A 26396-nucleotide genomic window follows, 5' to 3' on the forward strand; every position below is an offset into this window, starting at 1 on the left:
CTAAGATTGAGGTGCCCATAAAGAACCCCAGGTGGTGAAAATAATTCGGAGTCCCCCTTTACAGCATGAATATTAATCGTACGGTGGTTTTCACAATTCAAACTCCAAAATTTACTTTTTCTTAGTTTAGCGCACTAGCGTCATCGAATGAGATCTCATAATTTTTGCCTGAGCGCGCGCGATACCGATAAAACTACGAACCTTTCATTCTTTTTTTTTTGCTGAGGACGAATATCCGTATCTTTTTACACTTTCTATTTGAATTTGTTGGCGCTGGCGGCGGCACTAAGCGCGGTTTACGACGCCGCGCCCAACTACGCACGCATATCGCGAACGCCGCGAGCCACGTCGGTGCATTGTACTCGGCACAATCTGAGCCGCACGTGCTGGCGCTCATAACCGCGCTATGGTGGCCCGACCTTCTTGAGATTTGTTTGTAAGTGCGTACGACCGGGAATGCCCCGGGAAATTCTTTACTGCTGAAGCTTTAAAAGCTCAAATTAATGAAATTCGCGATTTAACAAAGTTTTCCGCTGCAAGTGCAACTTCGTTATATCGAAGTCCGACTGTAGTAAGGTTGCGTTCTTGAGGACTTGGTTTCTGTTTCTTAAATTGACAGCCGTCTCATTGAACGAGACATCCTCACTGTCGATTATCTCGAGAGGGGCTATTGACAGTAGCTTGCCCGCACATCTACAAGCTTCGTTCTGTGCTATTACCAGGGCTGAGTGTCCTCGGTAAAGTACAGAACAAATGCATACGAAGAACCGCAAACGTTACGCATTTTTTTTTTCAGATTGAACACAATATGAGAAGTGCAAGCACATTCACGGGATGGCGATCGGCCAGCAGGTGCGAGCCTATATCTACACCGACGCATGGAGCCGGGCGAGGTGAAGGCCACGTATCAGTATACGCATCCTTAGAATCTTTATTTTTAAAGGGCCCCTAAACCACCTCAGATATTTTTTTTGAACATTTCAAGTAAACACGCGCATCGACTTCAGAATGCGGTCACGATAAATGATGCCAAATGCTGCAGCGCTACGCACCGCGGTCGTGACAAAAAAAAAAAAAAAAAAAAAAAAAAAAAAAAAAAAAACCGCCGTGCTCCTCTCTGGGCCATTCCGGTACCCCCAGCGGTCGTGGTGAGGTCACCAGGATGCATCTGGTGATGTCAACGGGGGCGACGATCTCGATTGGTCGAACAAGAACCTACGTCTTCCGGTTAGTCTACCAGCAGGTACGCGTGCTCCCTGGTCTTCCTCGTCATGCTGCTCGCTTGTGCGCGCATGCGAATCGGTAAATACAGCTCGCAACGCAAGTGCCAAATCGTTCGCATTCTAACAGTGTCGTGCTTAGCGGTCTGATTGGCTGCGCGGACAGAGTGCGACAGTGTTGGCCTTTCCAGACGTGCGCGCGTCCATAGCGGCACGCTTCGCATAAGCACGGGCCGGCACGGCAGCAACAGCGGGTAGCCGAGAAGCGCTCAGTCGCGGCCAAGGTCCGTCCACGTTACCGGCACGGTAACTCGCCGCACGCCGTTTGCCATTCGCGGGCCGCCGTTCGACAGCGGTTTTGCTCGCGAACGGCGAGATTTTCTTGCCGTAGAGAGGATGACACCGGAACCAATTTGTGCGGCAGCCTCACCGCCGCCGATCGCTCGACGGCGCCGATATCGTCGCTAGGACTTCTCCAGTTCACTTCAAAGCTAAAGCGGACGGCGCGCCGCTGCGATGCGAGCACAACCGAGCCGGTCGTCTGCCGTCGGTAGCCGTGCGCTGTAGCTGAGCTCGACATGTATCGAAGCTCTCGTTCTTGTTTAACGTTTGCCAGTGGTTATCATTTTTCGTACAATGTACGATTTAGGCATCACTTTATGTAGCACAACTTATATTGCGTGAAACAGAAGCTGCAGACGATGTTTGCGTCGCCGGTGGCGTTGGCGTGCAGCGTCGCGGTCGTCGATTGGCCCGTCGATCGTGCGGTGGGCGGTGAGCCGGCCGAACTGCCGTCTACTTTGGACACCTCTCGCGCGGCAGACGTTCTACGGCAACGGAGGCCGGTTCGCCGTCGGCATGTTTGCCGCTAGCGTGGACGTAGCTTTACCGGAAGTGGACAGTGTTTTGAAAAGCGCGTTAGCGATGACGTATGTCACATGACATTTGGCGGTGCTCCCAGCGAGGAGGAGAGACCAGCTGACGAACGGAGCGTAGCGAAGGAAAGAGCGAAACGAGCGAGGGCCGTGTTTCGATCATCAAACGCGTGTAACTCTGCCATTACGGCACCATTTCGAATCATTCTCGAGGCTACATGTTCGTTGTAGACTCGTGCATTTCAACCTTTGGGTGGTTTAGGGGACCTTTAAATCGAAGAGTTCTTTGCGATACCTCCTGTACTTTACTGATCGTGGCTGCTAGCTGGGCTCTGAAGCTGTATACCGAATAGCGCACACTTAAAAAAAAATATTGAACTACGTGCACGGTACTGGGATCAAACCTCCGTCACCAAGCGGAGCGACAGCTCTAAATGGCGTCTTGGACGTGAGAAAAGAAAAGGAGCGAATTATCGGCAATTTGGCTGTATTTCAGCCCTCGCCAATGTTATTTGTCACATATGCCACTTTTGCAAATAGCTTTACGTTTTTTTATAGCACATGAATGTAAACAATCTAAATGTCACGCAGATCTTGCTAGACTGAAGTGAGCCGTTTGTTCATGTGCCAATATTTATTTTGTGTGACTCTTGTGCGCGCTGTGCGTAGAAGGTCAGACAGATGTACTGATATTTCCGTACACACCGCTGTTATTCGCTCACAAATGCCGCTATTCTATGTAGCTTTACATTTCCTTATGGTACAGGAATGTAAACAAGTTAATGCAAACGCCTCACAGATCTTGCTAGGGTGAGCGCTTTGTGCGTATCTATTGTTTTTGTTCGCCCTTGTGTGCGTTGCACTTAGAAGGTCAGAGAGGGCTGCCTGGCAGCAAAAAAATACAAGAGATCACATTTGTAGACAATTCGCCCGGAACTCGGTCATGTTAAGCATTGAGGTATAAATAGGCACTCATATATGTAAGAAAGACATACCCAACCAGGACCGCTCACAAGTCACAGCATCAATGGCGCTCTCGTTATGTGCTTTTGTCGTCGTAATATTGTGTAAGTACGATTTATTGAACTGGGTAATTTTATTCTATATAAAGCCTTCTTGAAATGCAGTTATTACAAAACCTCTGAGCCTGCTACAGAAGCACCGCTAAAATATAACGAGAGAAATTGTTTTGCCGGAAGGTTTCGCATTGGCCGTCAAAAAGGAATATAACAATGTTGGGCGGTGCACCACGCTCAGTTGTCTATTACGTGCTGCTTTCATTAAATACAACATGTGCTAAGATTCGATTTCATTATTCTGGCGATATTTTTCCTAGTTTCGTTTTTTTTTTGCTAAGAGGAGAAATTTCCAACAGAATAAAGGATGAAAAGAACGTGTTATCAGGTTTGGTTACCATCGTTAAACGTGCTGTGTCGCGTGATCTATCTCTAAGTAAATAAAAACACAATAGAATATGATGTAACTACTTAATATTTTAAGAAAAAAACATGATCTTAGCGTGCATATTGTTTCGTTAGGATGATTTATATAGAATGATCTCTTCTTTTTACGGTAAAATAAATAATAATTTACGGATTAAGATAACATCGTGGATGTAATTTGGTTTCATATAGATAGCATGAATATCATGGCCTGACGATCTTTCAAATGTATTGACTGTGCTTTTATATCTTAGGCATGTTGTAACCGAAGCTGGGGGAATAGGCTTGCGACAACAAGCTTGATAAACTAAATTTTCATGGCCATCATGGATGTGCATAGCAATGCGCTATAGAAATGTTCGGTAGCCTAGAGAGCGTTTTGTGACGGTAAAGGCACGTGTACGCTTCACGTTCTTGGCGATGCGAGTTTGTTTCGGATGACAACAACAAGTACGACGACGAGATCGATCGTATAATGACGACGGCAGGATTTGTACCCCGGCCTTTCGACACGAGTTTGCGACGAGAAGATTGTTCGATTCTACACGGGTGCTGGACGAGCGTAAGCGGGAGAAACACGGGTTGTTACGTCACTTGCATCTAAGTATCATACAATCGTGCATACTTATGGCTGCTATGTGGCCTATGTTGAAATGACGATGACATAAAATCTTATCGTCATTTTAAGGCGGCACGATATCAAACCGCTTCCATCTAGTGTTAGCTGGTGGAAAAAAATGTCCGCGGTATGTGACGCCATACACCCTGCGCTGTATTCCTATAAGTGCCCACACTGCGATCAATGCGCAACGCTTTACCACATGGTATGGGCTTGCGCAAACACACCACAGCTCACATCCATAACACACCCCACCCCACGGCAATGGGAGGCAGCACTGTCCAGCTCCGACTCGACGAATCAGCTCAACATGGTCAACCGAGGGAGAAGGGCAGCTAAGGCCGCTGGCCTCCTGGACTGAGGGGACCACCCACTGCAGAGCGGAGGACCTACTACGCTCGTGTGGTCTTTTGTATAAAGTTTATTCTCTCTCACTCCGCGGTATGTGGGCCGATTCCGAAGGCTGTGCTACCCCTATCACAAGGAGCAAATTTAGTGTCATTTTTAGCGAGTGGACTTCGCCGCTCTATAGTGTCATTCGCGGGCTATCACGCGGAAACGCTTTGTGACACTCGCTACAGAACGCACTCGACAGCCAGTGTTCTCCGCGAACTCATTTCGCTGCGTCGAAGTGTGTAACCTCGGTAGCAATGCTTAAAATATACATAGGCTAATGTGAAAAGCAGATTCGGTAGTCATTTTAAATTAACCTTTTATTGATTGGAAATGCTTGACGCTAATAAAATATGCTTTGATGTAAAAAGAAAAGCAAGCTGAAAAAGAAACAAACGGCAATGGCCGCGCAGTGGTTTACGCATGTGTATGCCTGTGTTAGCTGCGCAGCCGCGGTCGTTTGTTCCATGTTTAATGGACGGAAGTAGTGCATCAATTATCACACGGTCGGATTAGGAGATCAGGGCGCTCATGCATGGGGCGCATCTACAGTACCTCGTCTGGCTGTTTAGGATGGTTGCGCGTTAGTCGTTGTGATAGAAACGCCGTATAGCCACACACTTGCGGATAGGCAAGTGTCCGCCGAAATGCATGGGCGTTCCAGTTAACTTTTTGAGAAAAACGGTGTTTTATGCATTGAAGCACAAAGTTAACTGGAACGCCCATGCATTTCGTCGGACACTTTGAAAATTAATATCTTGAAACTGGTTCAGTCGAACTCAGCGGCTATAATTCGTAGATTGAAAGATGTGCCCTAAAATATCTATTTAAAAAGGTAGTTAGCGTAATTATTTTAATTATTGAAGTAGGTGTTTTGTTTTATCGGGGAAGTAATGTCCGCCTCACCGAGTAGTAGGTTTATAGTTGTGCTACCTGCCAGAGGCAGTTGTAAAAAAAATTTGCCGCAGCTAAAATGAGCCAACCTGGATAGGCTGTTGGCTTCTTATAGTATGACTATATGTATATATATATATATATATATATATATATATATATATATATTGTAGCATTCTTCAATGGAGCACGCTAAACAAACTGATTTATTGTGGGCGAACTTGTGACCGGAAACTTAACATTAAAACACATTCACACAATTGGCGAGCAGAGTTAACAGGATCCCGTTCCACAGTCAGCCACGTCTGAAGATTGAGCACACGCGCAGCCGCGTTCGCGTGCACGAGACACGCGCTGTCTTGCCATGCGTGAGGCATTGCTGGCGCTCTTCTAACGGCGGTGCGATGAGACGCCTCGAAGGATACTTCGCGTGGAGAGATCTCTGCAGTCATTACTCCCCCTCCTGAAAACGCATCGTCCCGATGCGCGTGAAAGAAATTTCATATACAGAAGTGTTTTCATTGTCTGTTGAAGTACGGCTTCATGCGAACTACATGTACGACCTCTGGAAGCTTAGTGGCGCTTTGATAGCTCTTGTCCATGACGAACGACTTCGTAATTCAGGCCACCTACTCAGCGAATAACTTCGTAAGGACCAAAGTATCGGCGAAGGAGTTTTTCGGATAGGCCGCGACGACGCACTGGTGTCCATACCCCCACTTTATCGCCTGGCTGGTACTGAACCTCTCTGCGGCGCAGGTTGTAGTAGCTGGCGTCCCTACGTTGTTGCCGGCGTATACGGAACCGTGCCAACTGACAGGCTTCTTCAGCTCGTTGTAGGAAGTCGTCCACGTCGTATGGGTTGTTGTTGCTGTTGTTGTCAGCATAAACTGGTAACATAGCATCCAGTGTGGTTGTGACTATGCGGCCATAGACCAGTTAAAATGCAGTGACCTGAGTTGTCTCTTGAACAGCCGTATTATAGGCGAAGCTAGCGTAGGGCAAAATTGCGTCCCTTATGTGCTTATGCGTGTCTTGCGTGTCTTATGTTCGCGTGTATTATGCGTGTCTTATGTTAAATTGCGTGTCGTATGTTCGAGATCGACATACATGGACAGCATGTCGGCCAGGGTTCGGTTTAGACGTTTCGTCAGGCCGTTTGTTTGGGTACGGCCGCTGCATAAAAAAAACTTTTTTTTATCCAGCGGCCGTGGTTTGGGGATGGTATGCAGTGCTTTTCCTGTGACTGGTGTGCGTCATCTTCATAACTGTACTGCATCAACTCAGCTGTGAAGGCTGCTCCTCGATCCGTAATCACGACCATTGGCGCGCTATGTCGCAGGACTATGTTATAAACGAAGAACTCCGAAACTTCAACTGCCGTTCCTCGTTCAAGGCAGCCTGTTTTAGCACATCGTGTTAAATAGTCTGTCGCCACTACGATCCATCTCTTCTCTGTAGATGACGTTGGGAACGGTCCAAGCAGGTCCATTCCAACTTGCTCAAATGGAGTCTTCGGTTGGTCTATGGGTTGAAGAAGGCCGACCGGTTTGACGGGTGGTGTTTTGCGCCTTTGACATTCCCGGCATGTCTTCACGTAATACTGCACCGACGCTAATAACTTAGGCCAGAAGTATCTGAGTCGAATTCTGGCGAACATCCGGCTGACACCTAAGTGACCCGACGATGGTTCGTCATGGCAAGCTTCTAAAATTTCCGGTCGTATAGCTGATGGCACGACGAGTAAGAATTTTTTCTTATTGTGTTCAAAGTTCCCCTTGTAGAGCGCATTATCTCTGAGGCAAAATGACGATAAACCTCGCATAGACATACGCAGAACTTGAACGTCGTGTCCTTCGAGGTGCTTGATAAGTAATAGGAGTTCTGTGTCGACCCGTTGATGCTCAGCAATTTCCGAAGCTGTCATCACAGTAAGGAACGGGAAATCTTCTTCGTCAGAAGGAGCAGACTCCACTGGTGAGCGGGACAAGCAGTCAGCATCGTGATGTTTTTTCCCACACCTGTATACAACCGTAATGTTGTATTCTTGGAGCCTGAGACTCCACCTCCCAAGTCGTCCAGATCGGTCCTTTAGGTTTGGCAGCCAGCAAAGGGAATGGTGATCGCTGACTGCACGGAACGGCCTGCCGTAAAGGTATGGTCGGAACTTGCTGATAGCCCATATGACAGCCAAACATTCCTTTTCCGTCGCAGAGTAGTTCGTTTCAGCTTTCGAGAGGGTGCGGTTAGCATATGCTATGACTTTCTCTTCCGCGTTTTGCCATTGAACTAGAACGGCGCCGAGACCAAGATTGCTTGCGTCGGTATGCACTTCTGTGTCCGCCGTTCGTCGTAGTGGGCGAGGATCGGTGGAGCTTGCAATCGTTCCTTTATTTTATTGAAGGCAACCTCTTCCTCTGCAAGCCACATGAAGTGTGCGTCTTCTTTAGTAAGTCTCGTTAGAGGTTCGGCCATTTTGTAGAAGCTTTCTACAAATCGTCTGTAATAAGCGCATAGTCCCAAAAATCACCGAATTGCCTTCTTGTCTGTCGGTTTCGGAAATCGCGCAACGGCAACAGTCTTGTCGGGATCCGGGCCAACACCTTGTGCGCTGATTACGTGACCCAGAAAACGAAGTTCTTGGAATCCAAACTAACATTTTTCAGGTTTAATGGTCAGGCCTACGGAGCGGATAGCTTGGAGCACTAAACGCAGCCTCTGCGCATGCTGGTGGAATGTTGCAGAAAATACCACCGAGTCGTCTAGGTAAACTAAGTACGACTGCCATTTGAGACCCGAGAGGACTCTGTCGCCGGCGTACAACAGAGGCCAAATGGAAGTGCTTTGAACTCGTACAAGGCCGTCTGCGGTAACGAAAGCAGTTTTTTCGCGGTCTCTTTCGTCCACTTCAATTTGCCAGTACCCTCTCTTGAGGCGTAGGGAAGCGAAAAATTTTGCATGTCGTAGCCGATCCAAGGTGTCATCAATGCGTGGCAGGGGGTACACATAAATCTTGGTCACGCTGTTCAATTTCCGGTAATCAACACAGAATCTCAGTGTATTCTCCTTTTTTTCTCAGAACTACGGGTGACGCCCACGTGCTGTTTGATGGCCGAATGACATCGTCCTTAAGCATCTCTTGCACCTGACTCTTTATGATCTCTCGTTCAACCGGTGATACTCGGTACGGGTATCACTGGTACGGGTAGACTGCTCTGGTTGCTTCGTCTGTTATTATACGGTGTTTAACAATCGGTGTGCGCCGTACCTTTGACGAAGTGGAGAAACATTCTGCGAAGTCGTTTATGAGCTCTTCCATCAATTTTTTCTGGGTTGGCGACAGACTTGGGCTAATTGCAACTGACATTATGGCGTCATGCGTAGTTTGTACAGCAGGTGGCGTAGACGCTAAGCTACATACATCTGTGACTGCAGTAACGCTGTGTAGAAAGGCGATGGTTGTGCTCTTTGCGACATGCTGGAATTCACTTCCGAAATTCGTCAGTAATACATCAGCACACCCATCGCGTTGCTGAACAATTCCCCGTGCTATACAAATACCTTTCTTCAACAGTAGCTCGATGTTGGCATCCGCTATGCCTTCCGAGTCGTCGAATGCTTCACTTCTTACGCGAACCAGAATGCCGCATCGTGGTGGCACGGTACGTCATCGTCAGTAATCCGCAAGGTAACGTGCTCTGGCTCCTCGGACTTTTGCATATCTATATCCTGATTCGTAGAAAAGGACACACAAGAATTCTGCAGGTTGATTATGGCACCGTTTGCTAGAAGAAAGTCCATCCCGACTATTACATCCTTCGAACATTCCGGTAATACAACAAAGTCAGCGACGTAAGCAAGACCTCGATTTCCAATTCTCTCTGTGCATGTACCCAGGGGTGTAATGAAGTGCCCACCAGCTGTGCGTATCTGGAGTCCACTCCACGGCATCAAAACATTTTTCAGTTCCTTTGCGAGTGCATATCTTACGACGGAATAATCAGCACCTGTGTCCACTAAGGCATTCAGTTCGCGACCGTCTATGGCAATGCGCAAGTCTGAAGAAATGCTCTGTTTACTTATCTTATTCACCTGTTTCTGTTCGTCGCTGCTGCTCGGTAAACTTGACGGAGGATCTCGGCTTTTTCCAACGTCAGCGGCCTCGCCTCCACAGGTCGCTCGCTTTAGTTTTCCTGACGTGGGCTCAGTGAACGACGTCTTGGTGAACTCGAGGACAGCCGTGGGCTAGGTGATCGGAAGCGTGTAAACGCTGGTGATCGTGGCTGGTGTTGGTATCGAGCCGCCGAGTCCTGTTGTCTGGACAAGTAGTCCTGAATTTCCATGGGTCTTTCACCATTACGGGGGCAAGGTGCATTCATCGTAAAGGCACGAAGACCTGCTCTGCGATATGGGCACATTCTGTAAAGGTGTCCAACTTCTCCACAGTGGAAACAGAGTGGCGTCCGGTCGGGTGCACTCCACACGTCGCTTTTTCGTGGCCTCAGCTCTGCTAGAAGGGGTTCACTGCGCGGAGTCGGCTGGCGGCTACTGGGAGCAGCGAATGGAGCATTATGCATGGATGGCTGGCATAACACATCAGCGTACGTCGGCACGTGACGTACCGGTGGCGCTTGTTCTAGATGAACAGGCGGTTCCTGAAATCCTGGCTGCAGAATGGCATGCCAAACTTCATCGCGAATGACGGCGGCGAGAGTTGAAACTGTCGGCGTGGCTTGCGGTGGCTGCAGCTTTCGAAGCTCTTCCTTTACGATGGACCGCACCAGTTCTATTAGCGCCTCGGTGTTGCAGCCTGGGCTTGCTGACAGGAGGTCGGCTGGTGCAGTGCTGACATCACGATTGTAGTGATGGGCACGCTGATGCAGTGCTTTTTCTATGGTCGTCGCTTCGGTGCGAAACTCAGCAACACTGCGTGGTGGGTTGCGAACGAGTCCTGCAAACAGCTCTTGCTTAACGCCACGCATCAGATAGCGTAGTTTCTTATCTTCGGTCATGTTTGGGTCCGCGCCCTTGAAGAGGCGGGACATGTCCTCGATGTACATGCCGACACATTCGCCGAAATGTCGCCGAAATTCTTGCCATGAAGACAATGCTGCTTCATGGTTCACGTACCATGTCCTCGCTGACTCTTCTAACGCAAAGTACACGTTGCGAAGCTTCTGTGCCTCGTCCCATTAATTGAAATCTGCGACTCGCTCGAAATGTTCTAACCAATCTTCCACATCTTCAAACGCATCGCCATGGAAGGCCTTAGGCGTACGTGGTGGGTACACGATGAGCGGCGACGGTGCCACCGGGCTGGTCATGGTTGTGCAGTCGCGCTCTGATGTACCTATGCTGGCACGCGATCTACTAATTTTCTTTAATTTAGTTTTGCACCAATGCGCATATGAAACTTGCATGTATATTTAATATACTAGGTGTATTTTTCATTTATTTTAACATATGCAACTTATTTTATATTGCATGTCGTGCGACACATATAAAGCAATAATTTATAAGGCACGATGGCGGGCTCGTGGTAGTATTATATCTCACGCCAAGAATGTGAACTGCATTAAGCATTGTCGTTGCCTTCCACTGGTAAGTGTGTTTTTCGAAGTGTGCTGTAATAAAGACTGTGCTTACTAGCCTGTTTAATTAAAACGTAGACGTGCCGTGTATTGCGCTCAGACACGCTATATGTCTATGACTGCTGAGGTCAAAGTATTTTGCTTTTATTTTAACGTATGAAACTAATTTTCTATTGCATATCGTGCGACACATATAAATCAATAATTTATAAGGGACAATGGCGGGCTCGTCGTAGTATTATATAAATAAATTATGGGGTTTTACGTGCCACAACCACGATCTGATTATGAGGCACGCCGTAGTGGGGGACTCCGGAAATTTGGACCGCCTGGGGTTCTTTAACGTGCACCTAAATCTAAGTACACGGGTGTTTTCGCATTTTGCTCCCATCGAAATACGGCCACCATGGTCGGGATTCGATCCCGGTAGTATTATATCTCACGCCAAGAATGTGAACTGCATTAAGCATTGTCGTTGCCTTCCACTTGTAAGGGTGTTTTTCGAAGTGTGCTGTAATAAAGACTGTGCTTATTAGCCTGTTTAACTAAAACGTAGACGTGGCGTGTATTGCGCTCAGACACGCTATGTGTCTATGACTGCTGTGGCCAAAGTTTATTAAAAGAAGTTAATTAGTTTCACATCACCAATTGTTGCGGGGAACGCGGTCTGTCGGCTGGTGTTTCCCCATTTTGGTCCCCAAATTTAAACCGCCAATTTAGCTGGCGGCGGCAAGTACCCTTACAAAGGCTGTCACCACCCTAAAACAGCATTGATTCGCGTACTTCTTTAATGCTCGGGGGAGACGCGGAGGGCTTCCGTGCCGAGCGGTTGAGCTACACATCGGCTCCGTGTTCGCGAAATCCTCATGGTGGATAATATCATCGCAGCACTCGGAAATCAACAGGACCATGTCAAGCTCGGCATGAGGAGTCCGTAGAGACCAGCTTCAATCAGGTGGGCCAACTTTTCGGCTTTCTACGGACCTTGGACAGTTTCCCACGCGGAGCCGGCTCTAAGCCAAAGGCTGAGCGCAGCCAGCGCGCTGTTGCCGGCTCGGCAGCAGGTGCAGTCGCCATGAGTATCGTGCGGGGGTACGACCCAGAAACTATGCAGGTGTACGAAGTGCGAACTGTAACAACACCAGTGTTTGATAAGACTACCGAATGTGTAATCCAGAAGAAGACTGCAGTGTTTGCTAGTGTGGGGCCGACTTCCGCCGCTTTATAACAACGGGCATCGCTTCTCTACGGGAACGGGGCAGGCAACTACGGAACCGGGCCTGCTACCGGCGAGCAGGGAGGACCGAAGCGCTAGAAGCCAACAGCGAACCCGAAGATAGGGGCGGAGGGCGCTGTCGCAGCGATGAAACCCAGAGATGTGTGCAACCTCACTCAATACAAGGGCAGCAACTTAAACGGAGAAGCCATATATACAGCTGCTGGACTCCTGCGCGGGTCTCAGGTACTCTCTATCTGGTCGGCATGGGAAGAAAACATCGTAGTCAATGGAATACGAGAGGCGCAGCACATATGGCAAGTACTGGCAGTAATGCACATACTGCTAGGTGTGCGCTGTGCATACCTACCTCAAGGCGACGGACATGCGCCGTGGGGTAACTCAAGTAAACCCTGCAACCACCGAAGCCAACATCACCGAAGCGATATACCCGCCGGATGCAGCGATTATAGGGGTCCGAAAACAGAGCAACTCAAATGCAGTACTGCTTACATTTGAAGGCAGAAAAGTGCCATACACCATCTTCTACTGGGGGGAGGCAGTCCCTGTGCGCCTCTACCGAAAGAATACACCAGTGTGCACCCACCACTGGACAGTGGGCCATCGGACGGACGTATGCCTTAATCCGCATGTCGCCCGCTGCTCAACTTGTGTGACGCTAAATCCAGAGGCCGGACACGAATGCCACGCCAAGTGCAGTCTGTGCAACGGTCCGCACGGGATCCATTGAGTGCAAGTGGAAATATCGGCGAGCCATTGGCGGTCAACGCCGACGAAGCCAGGTGAGGAACACCAACATCTCCAACAATCAAGGACAACAGAACATCAAACCGTGTCGACGCTCAACATCACCATCGCCTGGGAGGGCCGGCAAGGCGGAACTAACCGACACACCCGGCACACTCTCCAAGACAGCAGCGGACAACCACCGGCACCCGGCCAAGGAAAGCAGTCGTCCAGCAGCCCGGGATGACACGCCAGGCAGAAGAGAAGACAAGAACCCTAACAAGGTGAGCTGGGCTGGCATTGCTGCCTCCGGGCCCCCCTCGTTGGCTGAAGAAAGACCTAAATTTAAAAAAATATTCGATGAAGAGAAGAACTGATAGAGCTGAAGTGTTAGCGTGCGAAAACAATCGGTAATCATAAGGCCTCACGCGCAAATGCAGTAGATGAAGCAGAGATGGAGGAAGACATCCACTACCCACAATACAGGCGGGAACTCACGCTGTTGAGGAATCTAGGTCCGGGTCAAGTGCGGAAAGCAATACAAAAAGTAACAGCGGTGCCATTGATGAGGCTATAATAGAAGCTATAGTCATGCGGTGCATACATCGCCTGCAAGCAGACAAGGAGCGAGAACTCCAAAACATCATTGAACGAAGCCTGCAAACAGCCATAAAGAAAACCTCAGAGACACAATAGAACGAACACTCCAAGCAGTCCTGGAGCCACGGCTGCTCCAGCTGCAGACCCTCGAAGTAAATATCGAGCGTAAATTGTAGAACACGCCGAGTGCACACGGCCGAAGATCCCCAAACTATGTGGGAGAAAAAGTAGTAAACGAGCAGATAGAGGCGATACGTGGGTTACTGGAGAGGAACCCCAAGACTACGACCTACAGGAACAAGATGACTAACGCATCCATTCTGAAAATTGTGCAATGCAATTGTAGGGGCTTCCGTAAGAAAAAGAGAAACCCTGCAACAATACGTAGAGTCTCTAGCTCAAATGCCTGACATTATCGCACTCCAGGATGCAAATACCGAGGCCAAACTCAGACAGTACAGCACGCACCAAACCAAGACATCTACATGCCTGCTGGCACGCAAAGACTGCACTGCTCTATCCATAGATCTCAAGCTCATACAAAACGTAGAATACACTTTTATTCAACTTCTTCCTCCCACGAGATCCAAACCCAACGTCTACATTCTTATCGTCTATAGCAGACCTCGAGAAAGGGCATGCTGCATTCGACGAACTATTTCAGAAGACACTCCGTCACGCGAAACAAGACCCGCTCGTCATAGCGGGGGATTTTAACGCACATGCATTTCAATGGGGATACCTTAAAGAAGACCCCAAAGGAAGGAAATTATCGTCAGCCATATATAATTGTGGTCTTACATTACTCACGGAACGGCAGCTACCAACGAGGATAGGCTACTGTGTATCCCGGGATACGTGCCCTGACCTATCGCTAGCAAAGAATGTATACGACTGCAATGTATTAACCCTCACGAAACGCTTCGGAGCGATCACTGTATCATCGAATTAACGCTACACCATAGATACCACTACAAACGCAGAGCACAAGCTAGAATCACCGATTGGACCGCCTTCAGGAACGAAGTGCATAGCCCCCTAAACGAGCCCATAGAACAATACGAAGAATGGACCCACATGCTATTAGAGACGCGAGAGTGATACACGCGCATCCTTCGAACTAACACAGATACCCCCGCAATCGAGAATCATCTTATTTATCTATAGGACGCAAGGAGGGACCTAACGCGGCGATGGAAACGCCAGAAATTAAACAGACAGCTCAAACTTCGGATAGCCAGCCTAACAGCGGAAGCGGAGCAATATGCATGGAAACTGGCCCGGGACAACTGGCTTGCCAAGTGCGGCTTCCTTAATGGTAACTTGCATACGAAGACAGCATGGAACCTCCTAAGATGCCTCATCAAACCGAACAATACAAGGCGGGAACAACAGAGGAACTTGAAACGGACACCTCACGGTTTCGTGGCCACAAACTAGGAGCTCATTCAAGCACTTCAGGATAAATATTTATGCAGGACCCAAGATAACGAGCCTGAGCAAGAATATACCGGCACCGAAAACGAGGAACTAGATCGCGAATTCAGCACCGGTGAAATCCAGGTTGCACTCAAAGTCATGAGGTGAGGTACGACGCCCGGTGGCGTCAAAATAATTGTCGGGATCCTGGCTAATCTCAGGGCTGAGATGCTTGAAAGCCTCACAAACTACATCAATGAGTGCTGGCGAACCGGCACCTCGCCCACAGCCTGGAAAACGGCAGAGGTCAGCTTCATCTCTAAATAAGCAAAGAAGTTAACATCAATAACCTCCGCCCCATATCCCTCACGTCATGTGCGGGTAAACTCATGGAGAAAGCAGTACCCACCTATCTCGAGGACCGTGGACTCATCCCCGACACAATGTTCGGGTTCAGGACTCATCTATCTACAAAAGAGGTTCTGCATGCATCTGAAGAGAGAAGTTATAGAACATAACAGCAAATAATCACAGGGCCATTCTCGCATTGGAGTTCAAGGGGGCATTTGACCACTTCCAGCATTTGAAAATATTAGATCATCTGCAGGGAACGGACTGTTGCAGAATAACTTTCTAATCAGGAAATTCTTAACCAGTCGCAAGGCGATCATCAAAATTGGACACATTAGGTCTGCACCAACAAGCTTGCGCACTAGAGCGACGCCCAAGGAGCCGTCCTCTTCTTGCTGCTCTTTAACATAGCACTCATGCAGCTCCCAGGAAAGCTCAATGCCATACCGCACATTCAACACGCACTATACACAGATGACATCACAATCTGGACTACATGCAGAAATCTAGGACAAATCGAAGAAGCTTTCCAAATGGCGATCGACGAGGTACAAGACCAAGCAGAAGGATGCGGCCTCCGGTGCGCACCTGAGAAATCTGAAATGCGGCTGTTCCGGATGAAGGGAGACACGGCAGCGGTTAACATTCAGGTACGTGGTACTCCCATTCCTGAACGAGACAAAATCCGGATTCTCGGAGTCACATTCAGCAACAACGGGGCCAACGCGGCCGCACTGACCAACCTACAAGGCACGTGCGAGAAAATCACGCATATGATCTCCAGAATCGCCAACAGGAACCGCGGCTTGCAGGAACACGACATCCCACGGCTTATACAGGCTTTCGTCACACGCAGGATAACTTACAGCACCCTTTACCTTCAGTTACGAAAATGTTGCCTACACAAATTAGATGTTCTTACCCGTAACGTCTACAAGAAGGCACTAAATTAACCACCTAAAGCATCCACCTCGCGGCTTGCTTCTCACATTAGGTTTGCACAACACGGCCGAGGAGCTTATCGAGGCTCATCTCACAAACCAAATTATGCGTCTGAGCACTACCAAAACATGCAGGAAGGTCCTGGATGATCTCTACATTTCCATTCCTCCTGTGTAAGGCAGGCAAGACATACCCCGTGAATGGCGGTGCTGTTTCCTGACATTGCCTTTGCCCCGCAACATGCACCCAGATTACCACCAAGGAAGAAGAGCTGCTCGAGCTAAAGCCCTGAATGAACGCTATAGCAGCGCACAGGGAGCCTACTTCGTTGACGCTGCGGGTCCAGTGGGAGGGATTTCCACAGTAGCAGTCATCCATCAAAATCAGGTTGTGGACGTCCTATCAGTAAGATGCTCGGATGTATCGATTGTAGAAGAAACCGCAATCGCCCCCGCAGCAACGCATTCTTCTGCGGACTATATACTTACCGACTCTAAGGTCGCATATAGGAACTACATGAGAGGACCAATTTTACATCTAGCTCACGCCATTATATGGCAGGCACGAACACAAGCCACGAGAAAGCAGCTCGTCTGGGTGCCGGGTCACCAGGGGGTAGCCGGAAACGTGTTGGCACACAACTCGGCCCTAGCCTTCCTTCCCCAGGCTCTGTCTACCGACCCCTCAGGCCGGGGAATTCAATTACCAACACCGATTACACCATACGCAGATATGCTGCAACTATATCGCCTGCGAAGGCAAACTACCTCATCCCGCTAAGCGACTTAGTAAAGTAGAAGAGGCTCATCTGTGCAGGCTGCAAACTATGTATTACGGCAGACGGCCCGGCCGTGCTGGCCAAATTAGATCCCGAACATTTTAACGTTACATGTAAATTCTGTGGTGGCCAGGCTGACCTGTACCACACGGTTTGGTCCTGCCAAGCTAATAGCAGAATAGCACATATTACGCAGCCGACGTGGGAGGAGTGGGAGGAGGCCTTGTCCAGCCCGGCTCTCGAGGACCAGCGGAACCTCGTGGAGCCGGCGCGGGTGGCAGCCCTGTTCAACGAAGTCCCGGAATGGGGACGCGCCCGACCCTCTCGAGCAATTACTACTGCAACATATATTTTTCAATAAATGTTTTATTCATTCATTCATTTCACGCTCGGAAAAACACCTTTAAGTAGCGAATATTGAGAACCACAAAGCTGTATCGGGAGCTTTTCATGTTGCTCTACCAGTTTCTCATTGACACTCTTAATATAATTATAACATTTGAGGAGCTAATTAATTATTTACGACTAATTATGTAATTAAGCGGAATTTATGTATCTAAGCAGCAACATTAAGTTCGTGGGTGAGATACATTCCTAGGAAAGAGGATAAATAAGTACAGGTGTCAGTATTGTCAATGATCAAAAAGTTCCCTCAGAGCAACATGCAGTATGCTATTGACACTCAAGCAACGTTTCAACAGCTAGAAAACGAATCGGTCTCCCGTGTTTTGAGTATTGGGCCAATGCAAGCAATTCATGAAAGCATAAAACTCTTGCTAATAAAATACCTTCGGGAGTACCAGATTATGAATGCGCCTTCAAGTGTTCGTGCACTTTCTTATTTTGGTCGAATAATCTAGTTTGAAATGGCTCATATTAGCATAGTCTATCATTGAAATAATACAGGTCAAGTATATGACTAGCTTGCGAGATTGGTATGCTTGCTTTAATTTCTAGTAAAGGAGCCATAACATCTGTTCTAGTTGCATAGGTTTTTGGTAATAGGGGGTTTTCAGCCCCACTTTAAGAGAATGTGCTCAAGCACGTAGAAGCACAGGCATCTCAAAGACATTGGCCGATACTTCCAATAGCTTCCTACTTTACGCTTCCCACTACTCTTACAAAATTCTAGCACTATATTTTGTGAAAAACAAACAGATGTACTCCTAACAGCGTATTTCATGTTTACCGTGGGGCTACGCCACCGCACTACTCACTGCAGCATATTGTTTTAAGCTTATCGGTACACGTACATTAACAGTATACTAAAAACGCGAGACACAGGACGAGAAAGTAAACAATGGTCATGCCCGTTAGAACGCGATGATGCATTCTAACACAAGACACTGAAACTCCTAAAGTATTTGTGATGAACCAGTTTTTCGCTTTTCTAAATATTCAGAGAGGACATATATACATAATTATAGCACATCCGCGAAGATGGACGAGCTAGGCTAGCGCTAAGACTACAGGTCACAACACAAATTTTATTCCATGTTCAATAATCACACACAAATAATTTGCGGCGTCCATTAGGGTGAGACGTGAGCTTTAGCGTTGCTGCTTGCTGCGGCATTTGCTGCAAGAATAAGGCTAGGAGCAGGCACAGCTTATGCGCAATTACGAACAATATACACACATAAAACTGGTACCTGGTCTATCACCACAAGCGCGTGCATATTTAGTGACGTCATGCAAGCCAAGACGTATATTGACTCATGTGAAACTCAACGTAAGTAGGAGAGAGAGGGAAATCAACGTCACTACAAACTTTGGGCGCACATACAGTGGCGCTATACTCTGACTACAAACTTGCGCGTGCATACAGTGGTGTCAAAAAAATAGAAAAAGGAAGATACACGAAGTTGGTACTTTGTGAGTACCCCACACGTGAACAAGTGTCCATTCAGTAGTGTCCACAAGTTAGGAACGACGCAGCCAATGGTATGTAGGGGAGAGGATTCTAATGGTAACAAAGGGTATGCGAGGGGGCGCACCTGCCAGGAGAGTGTTTCTTTTGTTTTATTGCGATAGCAATTATATGGACACTCCAAGCGAATTTCTGCCATCGGTGTCGCCGTGAGGTTCCATATGGAGTCCAATGGCGATGAAATCGTCGCCGCGCGCCGTATGCTGTATGTGCGAGGGACGCGCGCTTTTGACGGGGAGCGAACGCACGGTGGAGAGCAAACGCGACTTCTTCCGTTGTGCAAAAGGCCGTGGGGGGACGGGAGGGAGGGAGGGGAGGCGACGTTTAGCTGCGTCACGAAATGCGTATTTATATAAAAACGTTGCGAGGCTAAAAGCAGGTAAAGACTTCCGACGCTGCTCGACGAGTTTCCCGTTCTGATCTCATCGAAAATCTCCGAGCCTTGTTGCCACGTCCGACAAGGCGGCGTAGCCAAAAGCTAGAGAATTTGTGGCCCAAATGTAGCCAAACAGAAAAAAGTGCAAAAAAATTCCTTGCCAAATATAGCCATTTTTATTTGCAGTTTTATTTGTGTTATGACAAGGAAGATACGCGGTATGGTCGCTTCCGTAGCGGTGAGTGAGCACCGGTGTCAATCCGGTGGCATAAAGTCGTCGTTCGACCCAGAGAAGTGCTATGGCTGTCAAAAGCAGGGCGAAATTTGTCGAGGAGACGGAGGAGGTCATGGCGCTGCTTGGGGCGTTGTCGATGACGTGGCTGAAAACGTCTTCAGGCGATGTGGCAGGTACGGGACTACCGGAGAGGGTGTTGACCTCGGACGATCCATTAGGAAGTTCCAACGCGGTAATTGTGTCGTAAGGCTCCACAGTGCCGAGAGATTCACCGCGAAGCAACGTAATCGGGAATGGGAAGTGGTTGTAGACAGGAAGGTGAGTAGCACCTGCGTGAAGGCCAAGCAGCGCGGTCAGGAGTGGTGAGATGTGGCGACGAACGAAAACAGTGGAAGGTGTGAAGAGTACGGTAGAGTCGGAGGCAATGGAACGGGATACAGGTGCCAGAACGGATGCGTGCGGAGGGATCTGAATGTCGTCAGTGAGGGATAACTTGGTGCAGGAAAGTGAAACGTCGTCAGATATGGCATTGCCAAGCGAAGAGAAGACGACTTCTGCACGGGAGCAATCAATGACAGCTTGGTGACGAGAGAGAAAATCCCAACCTAAAATAATATCGTGGGAACAGTGGGGAAGAACGACGAACTCGACGATGTAGAGCACTCCTTGAATTTCAAGTCTGGCGGTGCACGCAGCCACCGGCTGGACGTGCTGTGCTGTGGCCGTGCGGAGTAATGGACCGAAGAAAGGCGTCGTGACTTTTCGTATTGAGCGGCATAGTTTGTCGGCAATCACAGATATGGCGGCACCTGTGTCAATGAGGGCAAGGACAGAGACACCTTCAACAGCGACATCAATAACGTTGGGCGGCGAAAGAAGAGGGCTTGAGCGGTGCGACGATGACGCAGTTCTTGCCTCGGGAACTGCGCCACTTAGTTTTCCGTGTCAGCGGTAGAGGGACGTCGACGCATCGCGGAGAGCGAGCGACGACGAGGAGAAGGAGAACGGCGGTCAGAAACTGGGCGAAGGCTAAGGCGGGGAAGAGGTAACTCGTGGTCTGGAGCGTAAGACAACGGATGGTCGTACGCTGCTGTGCGTGGGTCGTCACGTGGATGAAGTGGATGGAGGCGGCACAGGCGTGCAACGTGTCTGGGTATACCACACGAATAGCAGATGGGCCGATTGTCCGCTGTGCGCCAGGGATTAATAGCTCGATGGACTGGAGGTCGTGGTGGCGTGGAGGTAAAACAGGGCTAGGCATCGGAGGCGGAGCCCGGAACGGCGGTGGGCGTGGTCGTGCGACTGCATCGGCGTAAGTCAGTGGGGCGGTTAGTTGAGGCGCCCGATCCAGAGGAAGGACCTCGGACACTTGATATTCTATAACGTGTCGTAGGGTCGGACTAAGGGACGAACTGGACTCCGGCGGGTTGGAGATAAGGGAGAGCTGGCGAGCAACTTGCCGGACGAAAGCCTTGAACTGCGAGAGGAGGTTGGAATCGTGAAAAGGAGAGGTGAAGCCGGACAACGATTCCTGACGGGGAACAGGACGGCGGGTGAGGAGGCGTTGACGGCGGAGTTCGTCATAGCTTTGGCAGAGTTCAATAACTTGGGCAACAGTAGAGGGGCTCTTTGAAATCAGCATCTGAAACGCGTCCTCGTCGATGCCCTTCAGTATATGTTTGATTTTGTTGCCCTCAGTCATGGATGCATCGACGCGTTTGCAGAGATCGAGGACATCTTCGATGTAGCCCGTAAAGGTCGCACCAGGATGCTGAGAGCGCGACTGCAGACGCTGTTCGGCACGAAGCTTTTGAACAGCAGGGCGGCCGAAGACCTCGCTGAACTTTGTCTTGAACACAGTCCAGCTTGGGACTTCGCTTTTGTGGTTGCGAAACCACAAGTGGGCAATTCCGGTGAGGTAAAAAGGGACGGTGGTCCATTTAGTGGTGTCATCCCATTTGTTGTTAAGACTCACGCGTTCGTATGAGGATAGCCAGTCATCAACGTCGTGGCCATCAGCACCGCTAAATATGGGAGGGTCCCGCTGACGGAGTGTGCGGGGACATACGGAGGACTGGGGAGCAGGTGGTGGTAAGCTCGTGGCGCTTGCGGAGGTCATGATGACAGGGAGGATCCGGCTGCGCAATTCCAGGATTACAGGATACCCAACAAACCTCCACCAAATATGACAAGGAAGTCTAACACGGCTGTGGACGACACGAAGGACGCCGACAAGAAGACACAACAGCGTAGGTTTAGCCAGGCGCACCAGGAACAGCGTCGAGCCCGAGCCCCACTTCAGTAGCGCTGGTGATCCGGCTGCGGAGCTCTACACGACGCACTTCTTCCTTACAGTGTATACATTTTCACATTCGACTACAGCAATCCTATTTTGCACAACCCATCGTAACAAAATGTCCGTGCAACGTGATGGTCGGCCCTTGACATCAACAACAGCGACATCGTGCTTGCAGAGAACACTTTTTGATTGGCCCAGGAAGCTCTTAAGTTCCAGCGAATCGCTGCAGAGGGCGAAATCAGTACTTTTATATTATGGGAGATAGTACTAAGTTATTTTTAGTTATTTATAGTAATAATAACTACGAATTGTGCTTTTTAGCTGTCGTGAACGCAAAATAATGTTTAGCATCATCGATCTCTCACGTCATCTCTGCCTGCGGCCTAGAAGTTCAGCTGTCCAGCGATTTGCGACGTGCTCACGGCTTTTTTTTTTTTACAAGCTAAAACAAGTATTTCGTGCTATGATATCTCGAGTCAATTGTATCATCGTCCTATCTTGTTTTCGTTTTTTTTTCAATTAGCTTGGCCCGCGTTAGCTGGTACATGCTCTATGTACTGTCCATTTACATCAACCTTGCCGCCATCTTAGGTCTCTAGCACGGCAAGAACATGCGTTAAAATAAAGTGTCAGACAACACATGCCACTCACTGTTTAAATCGTTGTAAGCGAAGCTTTAAAAGATTACTGCGCAAAACGGCACACCATTGTAAGAAGCGCGCAATCGTTTTCGGTGACCAGCACGTTCCGAACGTAACTCGCTCGAAATGGTAAAAGCCGCGACGACGCGCAAAGGGCAAAGGTAAACAACAAATTCATAACAGTGATTATGCTGTGACAACCGGTTACTGTCAAAAAAAACAAACAAACCATGTTGATGTGCTTATAAAGTTTTAGAATAGGGGCCCCCAAAGTTTGGGGCCCCAAAGAGCTTTGCGTGTGTTAGCGTTGGGGCATGCAGGAGTGAAGAGTTTTAGGCGCTTTGCGTTTGCGGATAGCGCGATGCGCTTGCAGCCTGACTACGGCGTCAAAGAAAAGTTGTTATAAATATTAAGATAAAATATACCATTTTATGATAAGAAGAGTAATATATATTTCCGGGTTTTCGCGTTTAATTACAATTCAGAACTTATCCTATTAGCAGCAAGCAACTTGTTGCGCTTAGTTTTGAGTAACCAACTTTACCTACCTTCACCTAGCCAAGTCAATCCGTGTTAGGTCTACGAGCCATGAAATCGACAATTGAATTCGAAATCAGCGGCGTCTAATGAATAAATCTTCATAACACATGTTAGTTGACAGAAAGCGATAACCGCAATCACTTCTCCTAGCTTACGAAGTTCACGCGTTACCACAAATGCAGCCCAGTTTGGTGCTAGGTTACAGCCGTCGCTTCGATGGGCGCCGCCATCTGTTGACGAAAGGTTTTGGGGCAGCTTATGGGGCTCCCGCTAAATCGATGAAATAGCGTGAGTGAGTGAGTGAGTGAGTGAGTGAGTGAGTGAGTGAAATAACTTTATTGAGGTCCAGAGAAGAAGCAGGGGAGACCCTGCGCCACCCGGCTAGTCCCACGTAGGGACCGCCAAGCCGAGCTTGATGGCCCGATCGCGGGCACTCTGGACGGCCAGGGTTTGGTCGTTGGCGGCATTGGCGGCATGTCCGGACCCAGAGACTCTTAGCACCCTCTGCCACGTCGGAGGTCTAGCTCAACGCCGCCTTGGTCAGGTGCTCCGCAGCCGCTGGGGACTGAGGGCCATGGGTGAATTGTCGGAATCATGAGGGTGGTGTCGTGGAGCATAGGTAGAACGCCCGGCCTCAAATCTGAAGGTCGTAATTTAGAATCCTACTCCAGTTCACTAGATTTGCAGGCATGAAGTGATGCCTGGCACCGGCAAGAAATAAAATATATTACAGTGAGCTAGTGGGGCTATGCTAGTTTAGGCGCAACCAAACTAGGAAGGCCCACTAAGTCACTCCCTCACCAGAACAGGAATTGGCCTCCCTGGTGCAGTATTCGGCCACTACCTCCCGCATGACTCCGACAATTAACCAATGATATATATATATATATAAAGACAAGAAGCCAGCAAATGACACCAAGAATAACATAGGGGAAATTAATTGTACTTAATAATTGAATTAAAGAAATGATAAATTAATGGAAATGAAAACGGATGAAAAAGACAAGTGTCCGTAGATGGGGAACGAACCCACGTCTTCGCATTACGCGTGCGATGGTCTCACCATTGAGCTACCGCGGAGCCGTTTTCCCATCCATTGTCATTGTTGGCTTCTTATGATATGATTATTGAAAATCGGGCCCTTCGGTTCCCTTTCTTCTCGTTCATATATATAAACACACCACACAACGGGCTACTCACCGTTATATATATATATATATATATATATATATATATAGAGAGAGAGAGAGAGAGAAAGAGGGAGTCGAGGATAATGGTGCGTAGTAGCCAAGCTGTACATAAAAAGGTGTGTAGCCCGTTATGTGGTGCAGGCAGGAACAAGTTCTACTATATATATATATATATATATTATATATATATATATATATATATATATATATATATAATACGCAGAGGGACTACAGAGCCATAGGATCATATGCTACTTAAGTCCCAAGGACCGGTAGGCTTATTATGCAGAGTACTTACATGATTCATAAGAACAAGTCTGTAAGCAACCAAGCTTGCGTCTCATTACGTAAATATCAAGTGCAGATGAGGCTGGTTGCGTTTTGAAGACAATGTCTTTCGTAGCAAGTTAACCCCACTTTTCCGTATCGGGTATGTTTCTACCCTCTTTCCTGTGTCGATCCCGAATACCAGTCATCAATATGGTTTATCATGTTTGATAAGGTTTATAAGGACAGATAAGAGTTGATATACCAGTGTCAATATGGACAGATATGGTTCAGGGTAAAAAATCTTGGCCATTCCCGCAGATAAGTGCAGTCTAAAGCTATAGGCTGATCCTGAGGGCACTGCAATATAAAAATTTCGGCCGTTCTACAAGGTATGTGCAGTGTAAAAATTTAGTCCGATCCCGACGATGTGAGGTGAAAATCCTTAGGCAGTCCGACGCTCATCCTACATTCCTGACGCGTGGGGTGGCGCGATGCAGTGCCGTGCGCAGTGACCCCGCGCTATTCTCACCACGAACATGCTCAGGGAGACATTGTCTTTGATGGACGTTAACTAGAAGTTGAATCGCCTTCCATCTCCTAGTCCTCCGCTTACTCCATGCCTAGAAACGCGGAATTTCAGCACTCGTTTTCTTTTCACTTAATTTTTTAACACAGAAGGGTTTTATGCCGTTGTACACGATTAACTTCCTGTAACGGATGTGACGTGCGCGAGGAACGCGTAACAGAAGAGATGGTGCCACCATCTAGGAGCGGTGAAGCGAAGTAGTGCATCCTGACACCATCGAGCGCCGACAGTGAGCGCTTCGGCATTATCAGCGTGGCGGAGACACCAACACGGGATTTTGTTGAGGTGATGACGCAGTTTCCTCACATGGGTTGTCTTTCGCGTCGGATTAGCCAGTGACGCCTCGTCGCCTACGGAGTGCAGCTTCAACATGCATCAGCAGTATTTACACGCCACCTACTGCTTCGCTTGCGGTGGCACCAACTCGAACAACATCGACCAACATGTCTGAGGCTCCTCAACCCTGCATATACATATTTTAACTGGACCGCACAAGACCGGTGCATTCTTGTTCTGTCCACGTTTCTTTGGACGGGACCTTTATTATTAGACCGCACTGTCTTTCAGTAAATTTAGTGTGTTGTATTACCGGATAGGCTATAACGTTTGTTCTTTTTTCAGCTTCACAAGTGATGCCTGCTGTTACGGATCAGGGCAGTAAGTGCTTGCTTTTTTTGTGAAGTGCCAAGATAATGAAATAATCGTAGGAATTGCAAATTCAATGTTACCGCAAAATCAAGAAACTTTGAGTGAAGGACGTTTCTTACGAACAGCGTTCACTAAGAATGCATGGGCCACTCGGTCCTCATGCTTTAATTCAGGTATTCCAGAATGACATGTAGAGATGTATTTCACATGACATCAGACCAACATCGTGAAACATTGATGACTGGTATTTTATCTATTTCAGCATATCATATTTTGTCTTTTTGAGATAGTACAGTAAGTAATTTATTACGGGTCACGTTCGAAAGATTGCAGATATGGCAGCGCCAGACACCCCTCTAAGCGAAACTGCGAAAAAAAATCTATTCAGACAGCGATAACATCAAACGTACTGCTTATAAATCTGTGGGAAATGGCATTTTCTTAAAGTTTCTGAAGTCGTCAGAATGCCGTGTATTTAGTCTGAAATTGAACAAATATGTTTATAATGGATCAAAAGAAATTTTAGTAGGAGTCTTTTGTGTTCTTTATGTATTGCAATCATGAAAATAAAGGTGACCTAAAATTGAAGCGTTT

The 26396-nt window shown here is 48.2% G+C and overlaps 1 protein-coding gene across 1 annotated transcript in view; it reads left to right on the forward strand.

Annotated features, from left to right (window-relative positions):
* Window positions 1-3108: 3108 nt before the first annotated feature.
* The window catches only part of LOC119450745 (evasin P1181-like), a 164507-nt gene continuing 141219 nt past the window's right edge, over window positions 3109-26396 (forward strand). Inside the window, exon 1 of the mRNA XM_049666185.1 lies at window positions 3109-3162. Within this exon, the coding sequence (XP_049522142.1) occupies window positions 3123-3162 (40 nt within the window). The 5' untranslated portion in view covers window positions 3109-3122. The remainder of the gene's footprint in view (window positions 3163-26396) is intronic.

This window comes from Dermacentor silvarum, chromosome 4, assembly GCF_013339745.2.
Source record: "Dermacentor silvarum isolate Dsil-2018 chromosome 4, BIME_Dsil_1.4, whole genome shotgun sequence".
In the NCBI taxonomy this organism is placed as follows: domain Eukaryota; kingdom Metazoa; phylum Arthropoda; class Arachnida; order Ixodida; family Ixodidae; genus Dermacentor; species Dermacentor silvarum.